The sequence below is a fragment of the Phoca vitulina genome, unplaced genomic scaffold (assembly GCF_004348235.1).
Source record: "Phoca vitulina isolate PV1807 unplaced genomic scaffold, GSC_HSeal_1.0 scaffold5, whole genome shotgun sequence".
Lineage (NCBI taxonomy): Eukaryota > Metazoa > Chordata > Mammalia > Carnivora > Phocidae > Phoca > Phoca vitulina.
The window spans coordinates 4,619,649-4,635,339 of NW_022589708.1; the positions used below are offsets into that span (position 1 = coordinate 4,619,649).

A 15,691-nucleotide genomic window follows, 5' to 3' on the forward strand; every position below is an offset into this window, starting at 1 on the left:
GGGTGGAGCAAGTCGCTGCCCTGCGCGACAGCTAGAGAGAGCTCGAGGCAGCGCTGCGCTCCGGGTGCGCGCGCAGGGGAGCTGGCTCCGGCGCAGCCTCCTGCTCCGGCCGCTGGGGTGCGAGGGAGGGGCGGAGTGGGCAGGGTCCTCGGGGAAAATGAGACCTTTGCTCACAGCCTCGTCCGGCACGAGTCGGGATGGAGGGGACCCCACATTTTCCCAGCGTGTCTGCTGCTTTCCATTCTCGGAACTCCGAGAGCCAACGCTAAGGGGCACCAGAGGCTCGGACTGCCGCGGCTGCTTCTCGGGCAGCCCGGTAGCCCGCTGCTGCGGAAGTCCTAGCGGTAGCAGAGCCCAGCTCAGTGGGGGCTGGGGCGCAGGCCGTCGGAGTGGGGGGGGGGGGGGGGTCACGGGAGTTTGGGATGCTCCACATCGGAGGAAGAAGTGGCGGAGGTCAAGACGTCGAGCCCGGAGCAGATGGCTAGGCGGTGACCGCCCGATAGCCTAGGTCTTCTTAGGCTTTTTTCCCCTAAGACTCTGTGAGGTTGCTTCTAATCTTTTACTTTGTAATGTGAAATATGTCGCTGTAAGATGTACAGCTACAAGTATAGATCTAGATGCACACACACGCCATCCCTTCCAAACACTGGAATCATTTGACAAAATAATTTAACGCACTAGTAGCTGTTGATCTCTAGTTGTCTGGGGATCCCTAGGCACATGCAGAGACCAAATGTCACCTCCTGTCTTCTCTAGCCAATTCTTGTTTACTCTCCTGTCCCCTATCCTTTCATCTGAAGTCGATCATTCCTTAGGTAAGAAGGCAATACCCAGACCCTCGCCCCACTAGAAACCTCTAACCGCCCGCCCGCAGCTCGGACTTTTTCCGGAGGCAGAGCGGGAGCCGGGGAGGCTGTAGAAATTAGCCAGCATCCTCAGCCCTGCGGTCCGCATTCTGACTTTTATCAGTGGTAACAGAAAAGAAAAACCGAAAGGTGGGGAGGGCGCCGGGAGCCCAGAAGTCCAGGCGGGGCCCGCGGGCACAGCGGCCCCCACCCCGCCGGCCCCCGTGCGTCCTCGCTCTCCTGCTGCGCCCGGGCCCAGCCCGGTGCCAATGCGCCAGGATGGAGAGATCTCGGCGCGGGAGGAGATGACGCAAAAGCCAGTGCTCCCCCCCAAAAAAGTGTTTCTCCAGGACGAAGATGGCGGCAACTTAGCCGGGGACTGAAGATGACTGTGGCTCTCGGGAGGCCCAGCCCAGGCGATTCGGCCCCGAGGTCCGGGGGAGGCGGCGTCAGCAGTCGGAGCCCGGCGGCGGCGGCGCCCGCGGGCAGACCTGCAGCGGCGGCGGCGGCGGCGGCGGCAGTTCGAGCGCGGGGTGGGGGGTGGGGGGGAGGGAGAGCCCTGCCGGCGGCGGCTGCCCAGGCTCCGGACTCGGGGAGAGCGAGCGAGAAGTAGGAGCAGGCGGAGGAGGAGAGAAAGGAGAAGGAAAGGAAGGAGGAGGAAGAGGAGGAGGAGGAGAGGAGCTGGGGAGGCGCTCCGGTCGCCGTCAGTGGGCAGCGGAGACGCGGCATGCCCCTGGCGGGGGAGAGCGGGCTGTCCTCAGCAGGGCCATGGGGACCCGCGCTGTGACAATGCCTGGGTGAGAGGAGCAGCGCCAGCCAGCCCGCCGCCTCCACCAGCATCACCTCCTGCACTCGGCTCACCGCCGGCCACCAGCCCCAGCCTCCTCCGACTGCCTCTCCGTCTCCCCCTCTCTCCCTCTCTCTCTCCATTATTGTTTTCCACTCTACGGAGGATGGGGTCGGCTTATGATTAGGTCGGGAGCAAGTCAGATCTTCCTCCAAAGCCCGGTAATATTTATGTAGGCAAAGAGAGAGAGAGAGAGAAGAGAGAGAGGGAGAGAGAGAGAGAGAGAGAGAACCGGGAGGAGGGGATAAGGAAATTAAACCCTTTAAGTCAATGCATATTGTGGTGACACCGGCTCAGGAGCCCTCACGGTGGAGTCGGCCAGGGCTGTGCGTTCCCAAAATATGACCAGGGGTGCTTGGATGTGTCGGCAGTATGACGACGGCTTAAAAATCTGGTTGGCAGCACCCCGGGAGAACGAGAAACCGTTCATCGATTCAGAGAGGGCTCAGAAATGGCGACTGTCTCTGGCATCTCTCTTGTTCTTCACAGTCCTGCTCTCTGATCACTTGTGGTTCTGCGCCGAGGCCAAGCTGACCCGGACCCGCGACAAGGAGCAGCAGCAGCATCGGCAGCGGCGGCAGCAGCAGCAGCGGCACCGGCAGCACGAGCCCTCCTGGCCCGCGCTCCTGGCGAGCATGGGGGAGTCCTCGCCCGCCGCCCAGGCACACAGACTCCTCTCCGCCTCCTCGTCCCCCACCCTGCCCCCCTCCCCGGGAGACGGCGGCGGCGGCGGCAAGGGCAACCGAGGCAAAAACAACCGGAGCAAGGCTCTTTTTCTAGGAAACTCTGCCAAACCCGTGTGGCGCCTGGAGACTTGTTACCCCCAGGGCGCCTCCTCGGGCCAGTGCTTCACGGTGGAGAGCGCGGACGCCGTGTGCGCCAGGAACTGGAGTCGGGGGGTGGCGGCCGCGGGGGAGGAGCAGCCGGTGAGGGGGACGCATCCAGCTCCGCTCTGGAACTTGTCGGATTTTTACCTTTCGTTTTGTAATTCCTACACACTTTGGGAGTTGTTCTCGGGGTTGTCCAGTCCCAACACTTTGAACTGTAGTCTGGATGTGGTGCTCAAGGAGGGCGGCGAGATGACCACCTGCAGGCAGTGCGTCGAGGCTTACCAGGACTACGACCACCACGCTCAGGAGAAATACGAAGAGTTTGAGAGCGTGCTCCATAAGTACTTGCAGTCGGAGGAGTACTCGGTGAAGTCGTGTCCTGAGGACTGTAAGGTAGGAACACTGGATTTCCCCCTCCCTTCTTGCGCTTTTCTGTCTTGTGTGTGTTTGGCTGAGATGTCTTCTAGAGTTTTAAAATAGTTTTTTTTTTTTTTTTTTTTCCTTTCCTGCTGGTTTTGTTACTTCTGTTGTTGCTTTTGTAGTAAGGGCTTGACTTGCTGCTTGAGTTGGGAATACCTCAAGGATTGCTTGTGGACCGGTGCCTTCTTCTGGGAGTCCTTGGAAGCTCAGGGAAGACCCTGGCGTTCTGAGATCATAAAGCTGATGCTTTAACTCTTGTGGCTGTGCAATTGGTTCAAACTCTGTTCCCCTTTTTAAAAAAAGAAAAATGGAATTTGAATGCAGCTTGCTGGGAAGACAGACATGGGACTGCATCCTGGTGACCCCAGATAAAACCAGAGTCGGTGACAGGCATGTGTGGTTTGGCTTATGGACCTGCACACATGATCTCTCTCATAGTGACATCATTAAGTTGGTTGACCAGAGGGACAATAGACAGTGTTTGTAGTTGTTTATGTAGGAAGAACGGAAAAGCATTTTGCCTGTTTTACAGGGGTAATTCTGGTTGTTTGCAAAGTATGGAGGCCTACCTAAGCATATTTATTCACCAGAAGTTTCCTGTTTTCTCTTAGACATTTGTATAATGATTGATCTGAGACTCACTATGAGTAGAAAGTTTTAATTAAATATCTGGTGATCGATGATCAGTGTTAACTTATTTATCAGACACCTTATGTAATTAGCTTTAATTTCCAGGATGCTCTTCAGAACGTCTAAATGGCAAGTGCTAGATGCTGTGAATGAAAAATACTGATCTCCTTAATCATGTGTATTATATTCAACCTCTTCCTGTTGAATATAATGATGGATATAATCCTTGCTGATCGACAAAGAAGAGAATGCCAAGTTTCTCAAGAAATGGTCAATGTAACCATGGGTGCTTATGCTAGTAGAAGTGTCCCTGTCCGTGGTGCTGAAATGAGATTTGCTTGACAGCTCTGTTGAAGATACTGCAGTGACCTCTTAGTAGGGAAGAAATGATGACAGAATTTCAATGAGCCTTTATGTTTCATTCCAAGGGTAATTCTTAACACAACAAAACAGTATTGCTTTTCAAAATAAATAATACACCACATTCTCTTCCTTTCTCCTCACTACTCCCCCAACCCCACACAGGGACCGAACAACTGTCTTCTGCCTCACTTACTTTGTACTGGGGAAGTGTAATCAAGGGTGGTGTGGATCAAAGGTTTTTGTGATACTTTGACAAGAGAACTGGGCTAAGAGATACCTGTTTAAAATGAACATAGTTCAAGGGCTTTTTTTTTTTTTTTTACTTTGGATTGATTGTGCTTTTGACAATTAAGCTAAACTCAAAGTAAACTTGCTTTGTCAACATTCTTTAAAAGACCAGAAACAGATCTTTTTTGCAAATAGTAATGTTGAGTTTACAACATTAACTTGGAATGCTACTTCACTAGATAAATGGCTCTTAAACTTTCTACCTATTTTTCGTAACCATACCACGATAATTCATGCCTGGGGATCAAAGTTATTCTTAATGGCAGAAGTTGGTGAATGACTGGCACGTTTATTGCATAGTTGTTTATTTTGACAAGATATGTTGCATCAGAATTGTAAAGATAAGAACACTAATTCCACTACTAATGAAAAGGGTGCAAGGGCTTTAGTATAGTTAGGTTTAAAAGTGGTACCTTGTAATAATATGAATTTGCTTGCTTCCCTGAATGCAAACTTTTATAGAAATTTCTAGTAATTCCAATTTGCATAGGTTCAGTATTTAAAAGATAGTTTTCATTGTCAATAGACTGCAGCATATTTTCAAATAAACATGTCAAATATATCCTTGTTCAAATACCCAGATTTTAAATATATATAAATGTTTATTTTCTCCTTGACCTGAACAAAATCTCAACTTGATATTTATATTATCATAGTAAGGTATAGTGTAGGTTAAACTAATTTGTCATGTTGTAGAGTACTTCTGGATTGTGTTTCTGTATAAAAGAGTCATCATTACCTGTATACACAAAAGCGTATCATAAAAATATTAATTGCTTCTTAGGAAGATTTCTTCCTCACATGGAAAAGTAAATACAGACATTTGAGTTTTTCATTACCACAACACAGAATTTATTACCCATGATGTCTTGTAGCTATTTCTTGGTTGTGTGATTTCAGTTAGATTTGTTAATTTGACATATTTATCCCACAATAACTGTTTTCAAAAATTACAGTTTCAATTCTAAGGTGTCAGTGTTTTTGGGCTAATAACTCACAAGTTGAGTGCTTAGTTTCTTAGTTTAACGTATGATTTCTTTATGGTTCTGCAAAAGTCACAAACATATCCACATGCAAATTATATTACATGGCTTAACATGCTACTTGTACACATTTGAAGGATGTGTCTGAGTTCTTTCTAAACATACTGATTTCAGACATACTTATAATTATGAAAAGGGGACTATCATCAGGGGCCTTGTTCTAAATATACATTCCATGCAAAATTTTCCAAATTTTAAGGTAGCCACAAAGTCCTAGGCTACATTAAAAGTAAATGCATTATATTTCTGGGATTGGTAATATATTCATGAAAAAGATCCAATTTTGATAGTTTATAAATATATTTATAGAATTATAGACAGAATATATTTAATCATATTAGCTAAACAAACTATTAGAATTCATATTTTAGGAGACATATATTTTTATTATACCCATATATAATCAAATAATTAATGCTATGATTTCTAACTTTTAAAAGTTAGGGCATGTATTATTATTACCTTCTAGTTTTATATTTTTCACTCCATTAAGAAAAATGCCACATAGCATGTATGTATAAAATTAAAATAGATCAAATTTAATTTTTATTTAACTTTTTAAAAAGGCTTTTTTGGCCCATTATGCTGGAAAAAAAAAAACTCTTAATATTGATCTGATACAATCATAATGTCTTGAGTCCAAAGTAATTGGAGATCAAATACAACTTAGATTTACTTTAACAAACCTTTGTATTACAACATATAATAGAAATAATTTGTATCCAAGAATATTTCCTAATATTCTAAGAAATAACTGGTTTAATTTTTTAAAAGAAAATATGCACATTTATCTAGGAAGTGATTTGTGAAAAAATAAACAACAAAACCTTGCATGTATCATTTATATTATAGCATTCAAGCTGCCATATTACATAAATCAGGTAGCAAGAATTATGACAGTAATTCTCTGTAGTTTACAGTGTTATTCAAAATAATGTTTTTTTTTTTTTTTTTTTTTTTTTAAAGATTTTGTTTATTTATTTGACAGAGAGAGATACACAGCGAGAGAGAGAACACAAGCAGGGGGAGTGGGAGAGGGAGAAGCAGGCTTCCCGCAGAGCGGGGAGCCCGATGCGGGGCTCGATCCCAGGACTCCGGGATCATGACCTGAGCCGAAGGCAGACGCTTAACGACTGAGCCACCCAGGCGCCACCAAAAAAAAATAATGTTTTTGATATATGCTTAATAAGAGTCTAACAAATCTGTAAAAAACTTCAAGTTGGGTGGTATTATTAAAAAATACACTATTCTAAAAAAAAGAATACACTATTCTAAGATATAAAATTACATATGCATATTATTAACATGCTGGATTTTTTAACGTAAAGATTTTCTGTTAAATATGCCATTCTTTAGCTCCTAAGCATTCTTGAAAATATGTATTATAAAAACTTGTGATACTTAGGAAATATAAATTTCTGTGTGAACAGGTGAACTTTTGTTACTGCTAACTTTATTTATTTAGTATACCTTTAGACAGATGGTCAGTGAAAGCAGATTTGAGATTAGATTCTACCATAAATCATTACGTCATCTGTATTTTAGTTCTGTCAGCACAAAGTCTAATCTTTATACTCTCATGAACATATGCATTCTCATATTTTAATTTTTATAATCTCATATTAAAGCAGATTCTCTTGCTTATTTTTATTCAACAATCACTGACCAAAGAGATAACCCTGCCAGTGTTAGGCGTATACAACAGTTGTGATACCTGAAGCTTTCTGTATTGTTTGCAGGAAACACAAACAGTAACCAGTTTGATAACATAGAATTTAGATTACATAATGTGCAGTTTGAAAACAAGGCATTTCTTAGATTCTTATTTATTTTGGTGTCATGCACTATAGATTCTTAAAAAAATAGTTTTTTTTTTAAAGAAAAATATCTAACAGTTCTTTCCACTAAAATATTATTTTGCTGTTGATGAAGTACTATTGTAAGTATTATGACACTGTCATAATGTCCAGAACTGTGGAATACATCTGCAAATACAGCTCTTTTATATTCTACCACTTTATTATTTTCAAATCTGCAAAATCAAACAGTCTAACCTTGCAGATGATCACTTTTGCCATTAATAAGGCCATTTATAAGGTCAAAGCCACGATCATAATCATTTTTATGACCCAGATTTTTTCTTTATTATATTTTTGCTCTATATGCGACTACTGATTTATGATTTGTGTTTTATTTTTATAAGGAAACACCCCAAATTTTATCTTAATATTAGATGCCTGTTGTTTTATAGACTAAAGAATGAATATTTTTACTTTGAACTTGTAACTGGGTCAAATTAGTAGCTATATAGGGCATAACCACAAAGTTTCAATAATTGCTGTTATACATTGGTTTAATCACTTTAATTAGGTGAAGATGGTGACTGCATATGCAAGGTGAATTAAAATATGAAGGAAAGGAGATCAAACAATGCTTTCAGCCTCATGCTCCCCCACATATAAATCGTAATACATTGAGATATCTTTTCTTGTTAGATTAAATATGTGAGAACAAATACACAGATAGCTATTTCAAACAAGAGAATGTTTTGGTTTGAATTATCTGACCTATTGCTTTAATTTCAAGTCCTAGTTTCCTGCTTAATCTTCATCTTGTATATCAACATCACATTAACTCAGCACCAAACATTTTTGTTGTTTATTTTATATTGATTTATACTGCAAAGATGTTTCTTCAATATCAGTAAACATTTAGTCTAGATCAGTGGTCTTTGGGGTCACACTGGATTATCCTGGGGGATCTTTGAAGAAGCCCCCTAGCCCTGGAAGAGATTCTGATTTCATTGATCTGGTTTGTGTCGTGGGCTTGGGATGTCCAGTTTCCCTGGTGACTCACGTGTATGGCAAAGGTTGAGAACCACTGTTCTAGTTGTCAGGGGACAGCTCAAGTGCAAAGACCTTCCAGTTCCCGTGCCTCTGTAATACATGATAATCTCATTTGCTCAACTGTTGAGAATGGAACTCAAGATATTTTTGAAAAGTGGTAGAGGCAACAGGACATAGCCAGAGGGCAGGGGAGCAAATATGTAGTCACTAGACTGAGGAATTAGATGAAAAGTGAACCAACTGGATGTAAGGGTTAAGGGATATGGCCAAAGAGAACATGGAGAGAGGGAGGTGGATGCGGAAAAGACCAGAGTTTTGAATGTCTAAGAATGGGCCCACTGGCTATGCCTATTCTTTCTTTTAGGTAGAACTGAGTCATTATACTGATGTTCAATAATGGGCTGATGACATGAGTGCAGAAACTGAATGATTGTCTTTCTGAGACTGATCAATTACTTTATTAGAGGAGCCCCAGCCTCATTATTTTTGTCTCTAATTTTAGCCCATATAAATGGCCAAAATTTAGACTTTTTAAAAAAATACATGGTTGGTTTTAGAGAAGACCTTTTCGCTTTTTGTAATATTTTGCATGATTCTGGTCTGTTCTTCATCTGTCCACTTTATTAATCCTAGGAAATCACTAATTCTTTTTCACTTTTCTTTCATTGTAATGATAAGCCATTTTTAAAACTTATTTCTGTATTACTACAATAACTACTTGACATCCATACAGTTTTTTGAAGGTACAAATGCTAAATAGTCACAGATTATGACAAAGCTTAATTTAGGAATTAATTTCAAGAGGATCTTATTATTCTGTTTGGAAGTAATTATAATGTCAATAATATTTTATTTTTTAACATTTTAGATCATAAGTTGCTGTGAAACATTAAATCTAAGTTTTATCTAAGGAAAAAGGAAATACTAATACAGTCCAAATAATGGAATTTCTTTAAAGAAATGTAAATTTACTCTGATTCTTTAAAACTGGAAACATTTGCCTTTTTTGTAATAAATGGTTACTGATTTATAGTATGTATTTTATTGGAATACAGGAAAATATTTAATTCTTGGCTGTTTCAAGTGTTAAAAGGTAATAGTTGTCCCCCGCCACCCCCCCCCCCGCCACCTCTTGGTAGTCTGTTTCTACATTCAGTCATTTATAAACAAAATGTTGTATAAGCTACCACAGATGGTAAAAAAAAAAAAAAAAAAAGTCTTGCAAAAATAAAAGTTTAATATCTGTTTATGTACTGTTACTGATTTTAGCAGTGACAGTAGCATATCCACACATAATATGTGATGGGTGAATGCAACAATTAGTTCTATGGAAATGCATGGGGATTCTGTATGTCACCAGCTCCACCCCTCCCAGGAGGGGAAATGGGCTCTAGTCAAAACTGTGTCTTCATGCCTTCTTATTATCTCCTGGCTGAGTCTTCTGGCATCTGGAAGTGGCATTTCCGGGGGCTGTGTCCCATGGGAGACCCAAAGTTCAGGGGTCTTTCTTTGCGTCTCTACTGCCATCAGAAACAATCAGGCTCTTTCTTACTGAACTATCACTGACTTAGTTTATTTGAAAAGAAAATTGAACTGAGATGTAAATGGATGATCATGGCAATGTATTAGCTCTCACAGAAAATGATTTGAATCACTCATAGATTTAAGTGCTGGAACAGGCTTCAACACAAGCTGTTTAATAAGCTTTAGAGCTTATTAGAAGTCAGAAACTTGTCTAATTCATTTAATCTTTACATCATCTCTATATGAGGTAATTTTATCACAGTTTTTATCGATGAGTAAAGCAAGGACAGGAAGTTAACTATTTCAAGGTCAAACAGCTGGGCAGTGTTAAAGATCAAGTTCACTTTGTCACTTTAATGTATTTTGTCTTTTTCTTTTATTATGAGCATTACTGACATACCAAAGAATGAAAAGATTAGTATAATAAGCCCACACATACTTTCATGTAGATTTAACAACTGTTAAAAAGTCTTGCTGTAGGAGATACCTCTGGGGAGGTGTTTGTGCTCGGTTGTGAAGGATCATATATCCCATGCTAAGGCCTTTGAATTTTATTTTGTGGATGAAAAAATATCAGAGAGGAATTTTAATCAAGGGGGATTCATTTGGGATGCTTTGTTTTTCTCAAAAATTATCTCTAATGGCAATGTGATAATAGGCTGGGATAGGGTGAAGTAATGCCAGAGAGACCAATTCAGAATCTGCTGTCTTCCTTTGGGGTAATATGATGGCTCTAAATCAGTACTCTTCAACAGAACTTTCTATGACAGAGGAAATGTTTTATACTCCACCCTGTCCAAAATGGTAGCTCCTAGCTATGTGTGGCTACTGAGCAGTTGAAATGTGGCTAGAGTGAATGAAGAACTGAATTTTAAATTTTATTTAACTTTAATTACTCTAAATTTAAATAGCCTCAGTGTCTAGTGGCTACCATGTTGGGCAGAAAATTCTAAATGACTACAGTGGCTATGGAAGTGGAGAAGAAAAGCAAGATTCCAAGGACTTTTCTCAGTCCAAACTTACTGACTGTAGAGGAAGGATATGATTCAAGATTTATAAAAGGTGAGATTATGGGAGTTGATACCATCGAAAGAGAAAAGAGACACAGAGGGAAGAGCAAGTTGGGACTGGCATTGTTGAAAGAAACAAGGAGTTCATTTTGTAGAAAATGATAGCAGAAGATGTATAGTAGATAGCATGCCATGTGAGTTTGGTTGAGGGAGTTTGGTAGTGAAGTTCACTCTCTACATGTAGGTTTGATTTGGAAAGCTGTGGACAGAGATTAGTTGACTTAACCAAAACAAATTATATGGAGAGAAGGCCAAAGATGAATCCTGAGGAGGAACAACATCTAAGCATTTGGGCAGAAAAGGGACCAGGGAAGGAGACAGAGAAGCACAAGGAATGAGAGTGAAAATATGAGGGGGTGGGGCATGAATGCACAAGTGAGAGGAGGAAGAGGGAGAAGCAGAGGCAGAGGGAAGGGAGAAGGAATCACGAAAATGTGATAATCTGAAGGGTATAGGGAAGGATTTTAAGAAAGATGCAGAATTAGTCAGGTCTGTTTTATCTTGCAGAAAGGACATGTGGGGTGAAGCCTAGGAATAGGTCACTGGATTTAGCAATTAGCTCTTGTCAACCTTACAAGAGTAGTTTCAATAGCTTGGTGTAGGGAGAGATGTCAAATTGTGATGGATTAATGAATGACTTGGAGCTGAGATAAAGACTAGTCTGAATGACTCTTCCTTAGGAGAGAAAAGAGAAAGAGAATGGAGTAGGTGGGAAGATGTGAATTTAAAGAAATAAATATTTTATGATGAAATAAACTTTAGAATATTTGTAACTTTTGATCTAGGACCTGGATGAGAATATGAGATAGAAAGTACCAGATTCAGAAAAAAAATTAGTGAAGGCACCAGATCCCAAAGAAGAGGTGATGGCTCCCATCTATTCCCAGCCTTGGGGAGGAAGAGAGATTGTATCTGTGCATTTTGCTATACACCTCAGATCCTTTGTTTTATGTTTTAAACAGGAACAAAGTTTTAATTTCAGGATTTCAGAAAATAAACACATTTGTCATTTTGAATATGTTTAAATGAAGTAGAAAATTCATTTTCAAATAATACAAAATAATTATTGATTGTAAATATCAACAATTACATAATATGTGTTACTATACTTTATTAAGAATGTGTTGCTCTGGGGTTTAATCGTATAGTTAGGGAACCCACTGAATTAAATATGGCTATCTCTTTATAGGATTTCTTTAAAAAATATTGAAATAGAAATTAATTTTAAGCCTAATAGAGAATATCATAAAATGGTTAAAAGAACAATTGAGGATAGCCTGGGTTTGGCCCTCAGATTCACCATTTATTAGTTACCTGACATCACCCTAGTTACTTAAAGTAGGGATTTTAGTATCTCTTTCATAACATGGTTACAAGGAAGAAATTAGAAGACTCCCATGCATATAAATGTACCCAACCTAGGGCTTGATGATGCTCAATAAATGGGGACAATTCATTAAAAAACTCAGGGAAAAAACCATAAGAAAATCAGTAAAATTAACATAGTCTTCACTTGAGGTCTCATAGAAATTGTCTGGTGAACAACACTCACAAGGGTTTTATAAGCAGACTTTGTATCTTGCATGATAAAATTCTCAGTTTTATTACATCTACATGCTTCTCTAGAAAGGTGAATAAATTATTGAACAATGCTAAAATAAAGTAGAAAACGTAAGTTCAGCTGGAGTGAAAATGTTCCATTCCTAAACCTCGAAGTTTTTCCCTATTTTAGATTAAAAATTTACATGTGCTGGGTTTTAGACTGAGTGGATCCCCTTAGGTTACCCCAGAGGGATTTGAGCCCTTTTGTGCACAGACCTTTTTGAGAGGACAAGTGGAGAAACCACTGTAATGATCTTCCATCTCCTGGAACCCTCTTGGTTAAAAAAATAAATCTTGGGGAAAGTAGTTTGTAAGGCACTGCAAAGTCGTGCCTTCACAGTCCATTTTAAAAGATGGGGCCCTTTGCCCTGCCCTCTAGATACTTGGCTTTGTTTTCGTTTTCTGTGTCCCTGTTATTTTCTGCTCTGACCTGCATTTACCCACTCAGCCAAATTTAGTATTTTTATTGATTGGGGAGGGAGAGGAAGTCGGGTAAAAGTTTGCCTTGATATTGAACTAGAGCTAGCAGACAAGGCAAACATGGCAAGTGCCAAGACATAGAAGACTGAATGGGGAGAATAAAATATGAAACTGTGCTCCATGTGTGTCAACATGATTGCCTTCAGGAAGAGAAGACACGGGGACACACAGCAAGATTCTTTAACCAGATAAACATCAGCATGTGGAAGGGGAGTCTTATTATCCAGTACTTGGAGTGGCTCTAGGGGTGAGAATGAGGATCTGTACATAGGTGTTTTATGCACAAATATCTCTACTCTCTATAAGGAAGAGTGTTTTATTAACGGGTACAATGGCAGGAGTTGCCTGAGGCAGTCAGAGCACATTGCTACAGGAGATGTACAAATGGGATGGAGCTATCTTCTGTGACCCTACAGGATGTCTTGCCTGGGTGTTGCAGGTTGACCAGATGATTAGAAATATTCCATCCAACAGCCTTTGGCATAAGATGAGGCCCCCAGAAATGATAAGCTTGCACAGTGAGATTGTACTTATTACTAATTCCTGCCAAAGAAAAATTTTCTTACACACAAAGTATAACTAATTTCCTAGCCTAGCACCTCACTCATAGTAATACTTCCTTTTAAAAAATGAAAGTCTTGACAACATCAACTTTAAATTATTTCTCTGGTTCCTGTTTATATTGTTATCGGTCTGAATAACTTTTAAAAAGAATGAATCAATGACATATGCTTATCCTGAAGATGTATAGGAACAGAGTTAGACTAATCTATAAAGAAAATTTGTTTTTTGTTATTGCTGATTTGCAGAAATACTCATTATCTTGTGATCACAAACACCAATCACTGCTATAGACTCTCACACAGGACTCAGCAACATGGTCAGACTGGGAAGGAGAAGGTGGATAATGACCTTTCCCTGTTGGTTTTGTGGCACTTCTTTTCAGGCATTAACTCACCCCATATCCAGTTCTTTGGGGATATTATCCAGGGACAAAATCACTGTATTAAATTCCCCACTCTCATGGAATTATACCCATTTATTAAGTTTTTACCATAAATAAGCCCTAGGCTGATGACTCTAGCATCCTTATCTTGTTTATTTCCCACAACAATCCAACATCATGGGCAAAACTAGCATTCTCAACAAACAGGGTGATGGTGACTGAGGTTTAGAGAAGTTAAAGAATGTGCTCAAGTTCTCACAGATAGCTGTGGCGTAGCCAGAAGTTAAACCTAGTAGTATCTGGAGCTTAATCTCAGAGGCTGAATTTAGCTCTTAGATGACACTGTCCATCCTGTCACAAATTGTTGCTCCTGTCTAGTTGTTTTTGTTTTTGTCTTTGTTTTTTTTTCTTTTAAGGGTGGAGAATGTGGGAGGAAAGCAGCAGGAGTAGATGGAATATAAAGTTCTTTGGCACATCAAAAGAAACAACACACTTCATCCAGATTTCTTGTTGCTACAGCAGCTTTGTGTGGGGAATAAACAGGGACCTAAAAGAATGGCGAGATACAAATTGCTGTTCCACCAGGTCCTGTGAGATCGGGGTGCTTCTATCCAGTTTGAGGAGTCACGGAGAGGAAGAGCGGAGCAGGTGGATAGTAAAATGTAACTGGCAAGTTGTCCTCTCAGCTCAAGCCACTCTGAAAGGAGGTGATCGCTTCGTACCGCACGCAACAACACTGTTTAGACACTGAGCTGGTAGGAGACATTGACAAGTTTGTTCTTCTCATCTAGTAATTAGCTTCTAATCAAAGCTGTCCTTCTAGTTCAGATCAGCTGCCTAATAGAGATCTCGAACTTAGTTTCCATAGAGGCGTTTTTAGAAGCACTCTGATATATTTAACCTTGGGAATCACAGAGACCCTACTAGATAAGCAGTGATCTTCTGCCTGAAGAGAAACAAATGTATTTTAAAAAGGTTGATCTGAATCTTAAACCATTTAAAAACAGGATTTCTCCTTCCCTGTAGGGAAAACTGGGCTGGCTGCTAGGAGCCATTGGGCGTGAAGGTGTGGGGCACCTGTGCTTTCTGATGCCGGGGCTTCAGCCCAAGTCCAAGGGGAGTCGTGGGGAAAGAGACCACATGCAAATGCACATGATTTTGCTGCCCATTGGAGCTGCGAGTCTCTGGTTCCGATCTGCTCTGTGGAGGGTTGGCAAATTATGACAATTCAGATACGTTCTGTTTGTCCCACGAAGTGTCTCAATATATATTGAAATTTTAGAAGTCACTGAGGAAAAAACTAATCCTTCCATATCACTTTGGTTTAGAATTTTTAAACTTTTCATTTTTATTCAATGTGTCTGAAAAATTCCAGTAAAGAAGAGGGAATTCAAGTCTGAGTAAACAAAATCCTTGTGGGCGTAGTTTGATTTCAATGATGAATATAGATTATTTGTGTTTTTCACCTGCTCAACCATGGACTTAATTTCCCCCTTCAGTTCATTGGCTCTTTAAGATTATTAAAACAACTAATCCAATCTTTAGATATGTTGATATTTTTTGTTCTTATGACTTAATGGATGAAACAGACCAATCATGTATAATATAGTTTTACCTCCCAGGAGTCAAAGGAGGCTATTTATCTACATTTTTTTTTGGCAAAAACAAGCATACCATAAGAGTACCTAAACTTTTTTGTTTGTTGACAAATAATTTTCTCAAATCCAAATGCTTCCAAATGTGAGGAAAGTTAACAAAATCCCTTGATATTTATAGTCCCAAATCTTTAATCTTATATTTCATATGTGATATTAAGAACTTGAACTTCTTCATAATAAAAGTCTAAAATGTTTCCATAAAGCTTTGGGGATTAAAAAATTTTTGATGTTCCTCAATTATTTCATAAAGGTAGAGATGTTTGAAAGGTCTTAATCGCAGGAGCGAGTCTTCACATTGA

General features: G+C 40.4%; 1 protein-coding gene across 2 annotated transcripts in view; it reads left to right on the forward strand.

The window, feature by feature from the left end:
• The first annotated feature begins 1,395 nt into the window (after positions 1–1,395).
• FAM155A (family with sequence similarity 155 member A) overlaps positions 1,396–15,691 on the forward strand; it is a 597,883-nt gene continuing 583,587 nt past the window's right edge. For both annotated transcript variants that reach the window (XM_032402640.1, XM_032402641.1), the window contains exon 1: positions 1,396–2,915. In XM_032402640.1, the coding sequence (XP_032258531.1) occupies positions 2,034–2,915 (882 nt within the window). In that variant the 5' untranslated portion in view covers positions 1,396–2,033. The remainder of the gene's footprint in view (positions 2,916–15,691) is intronic.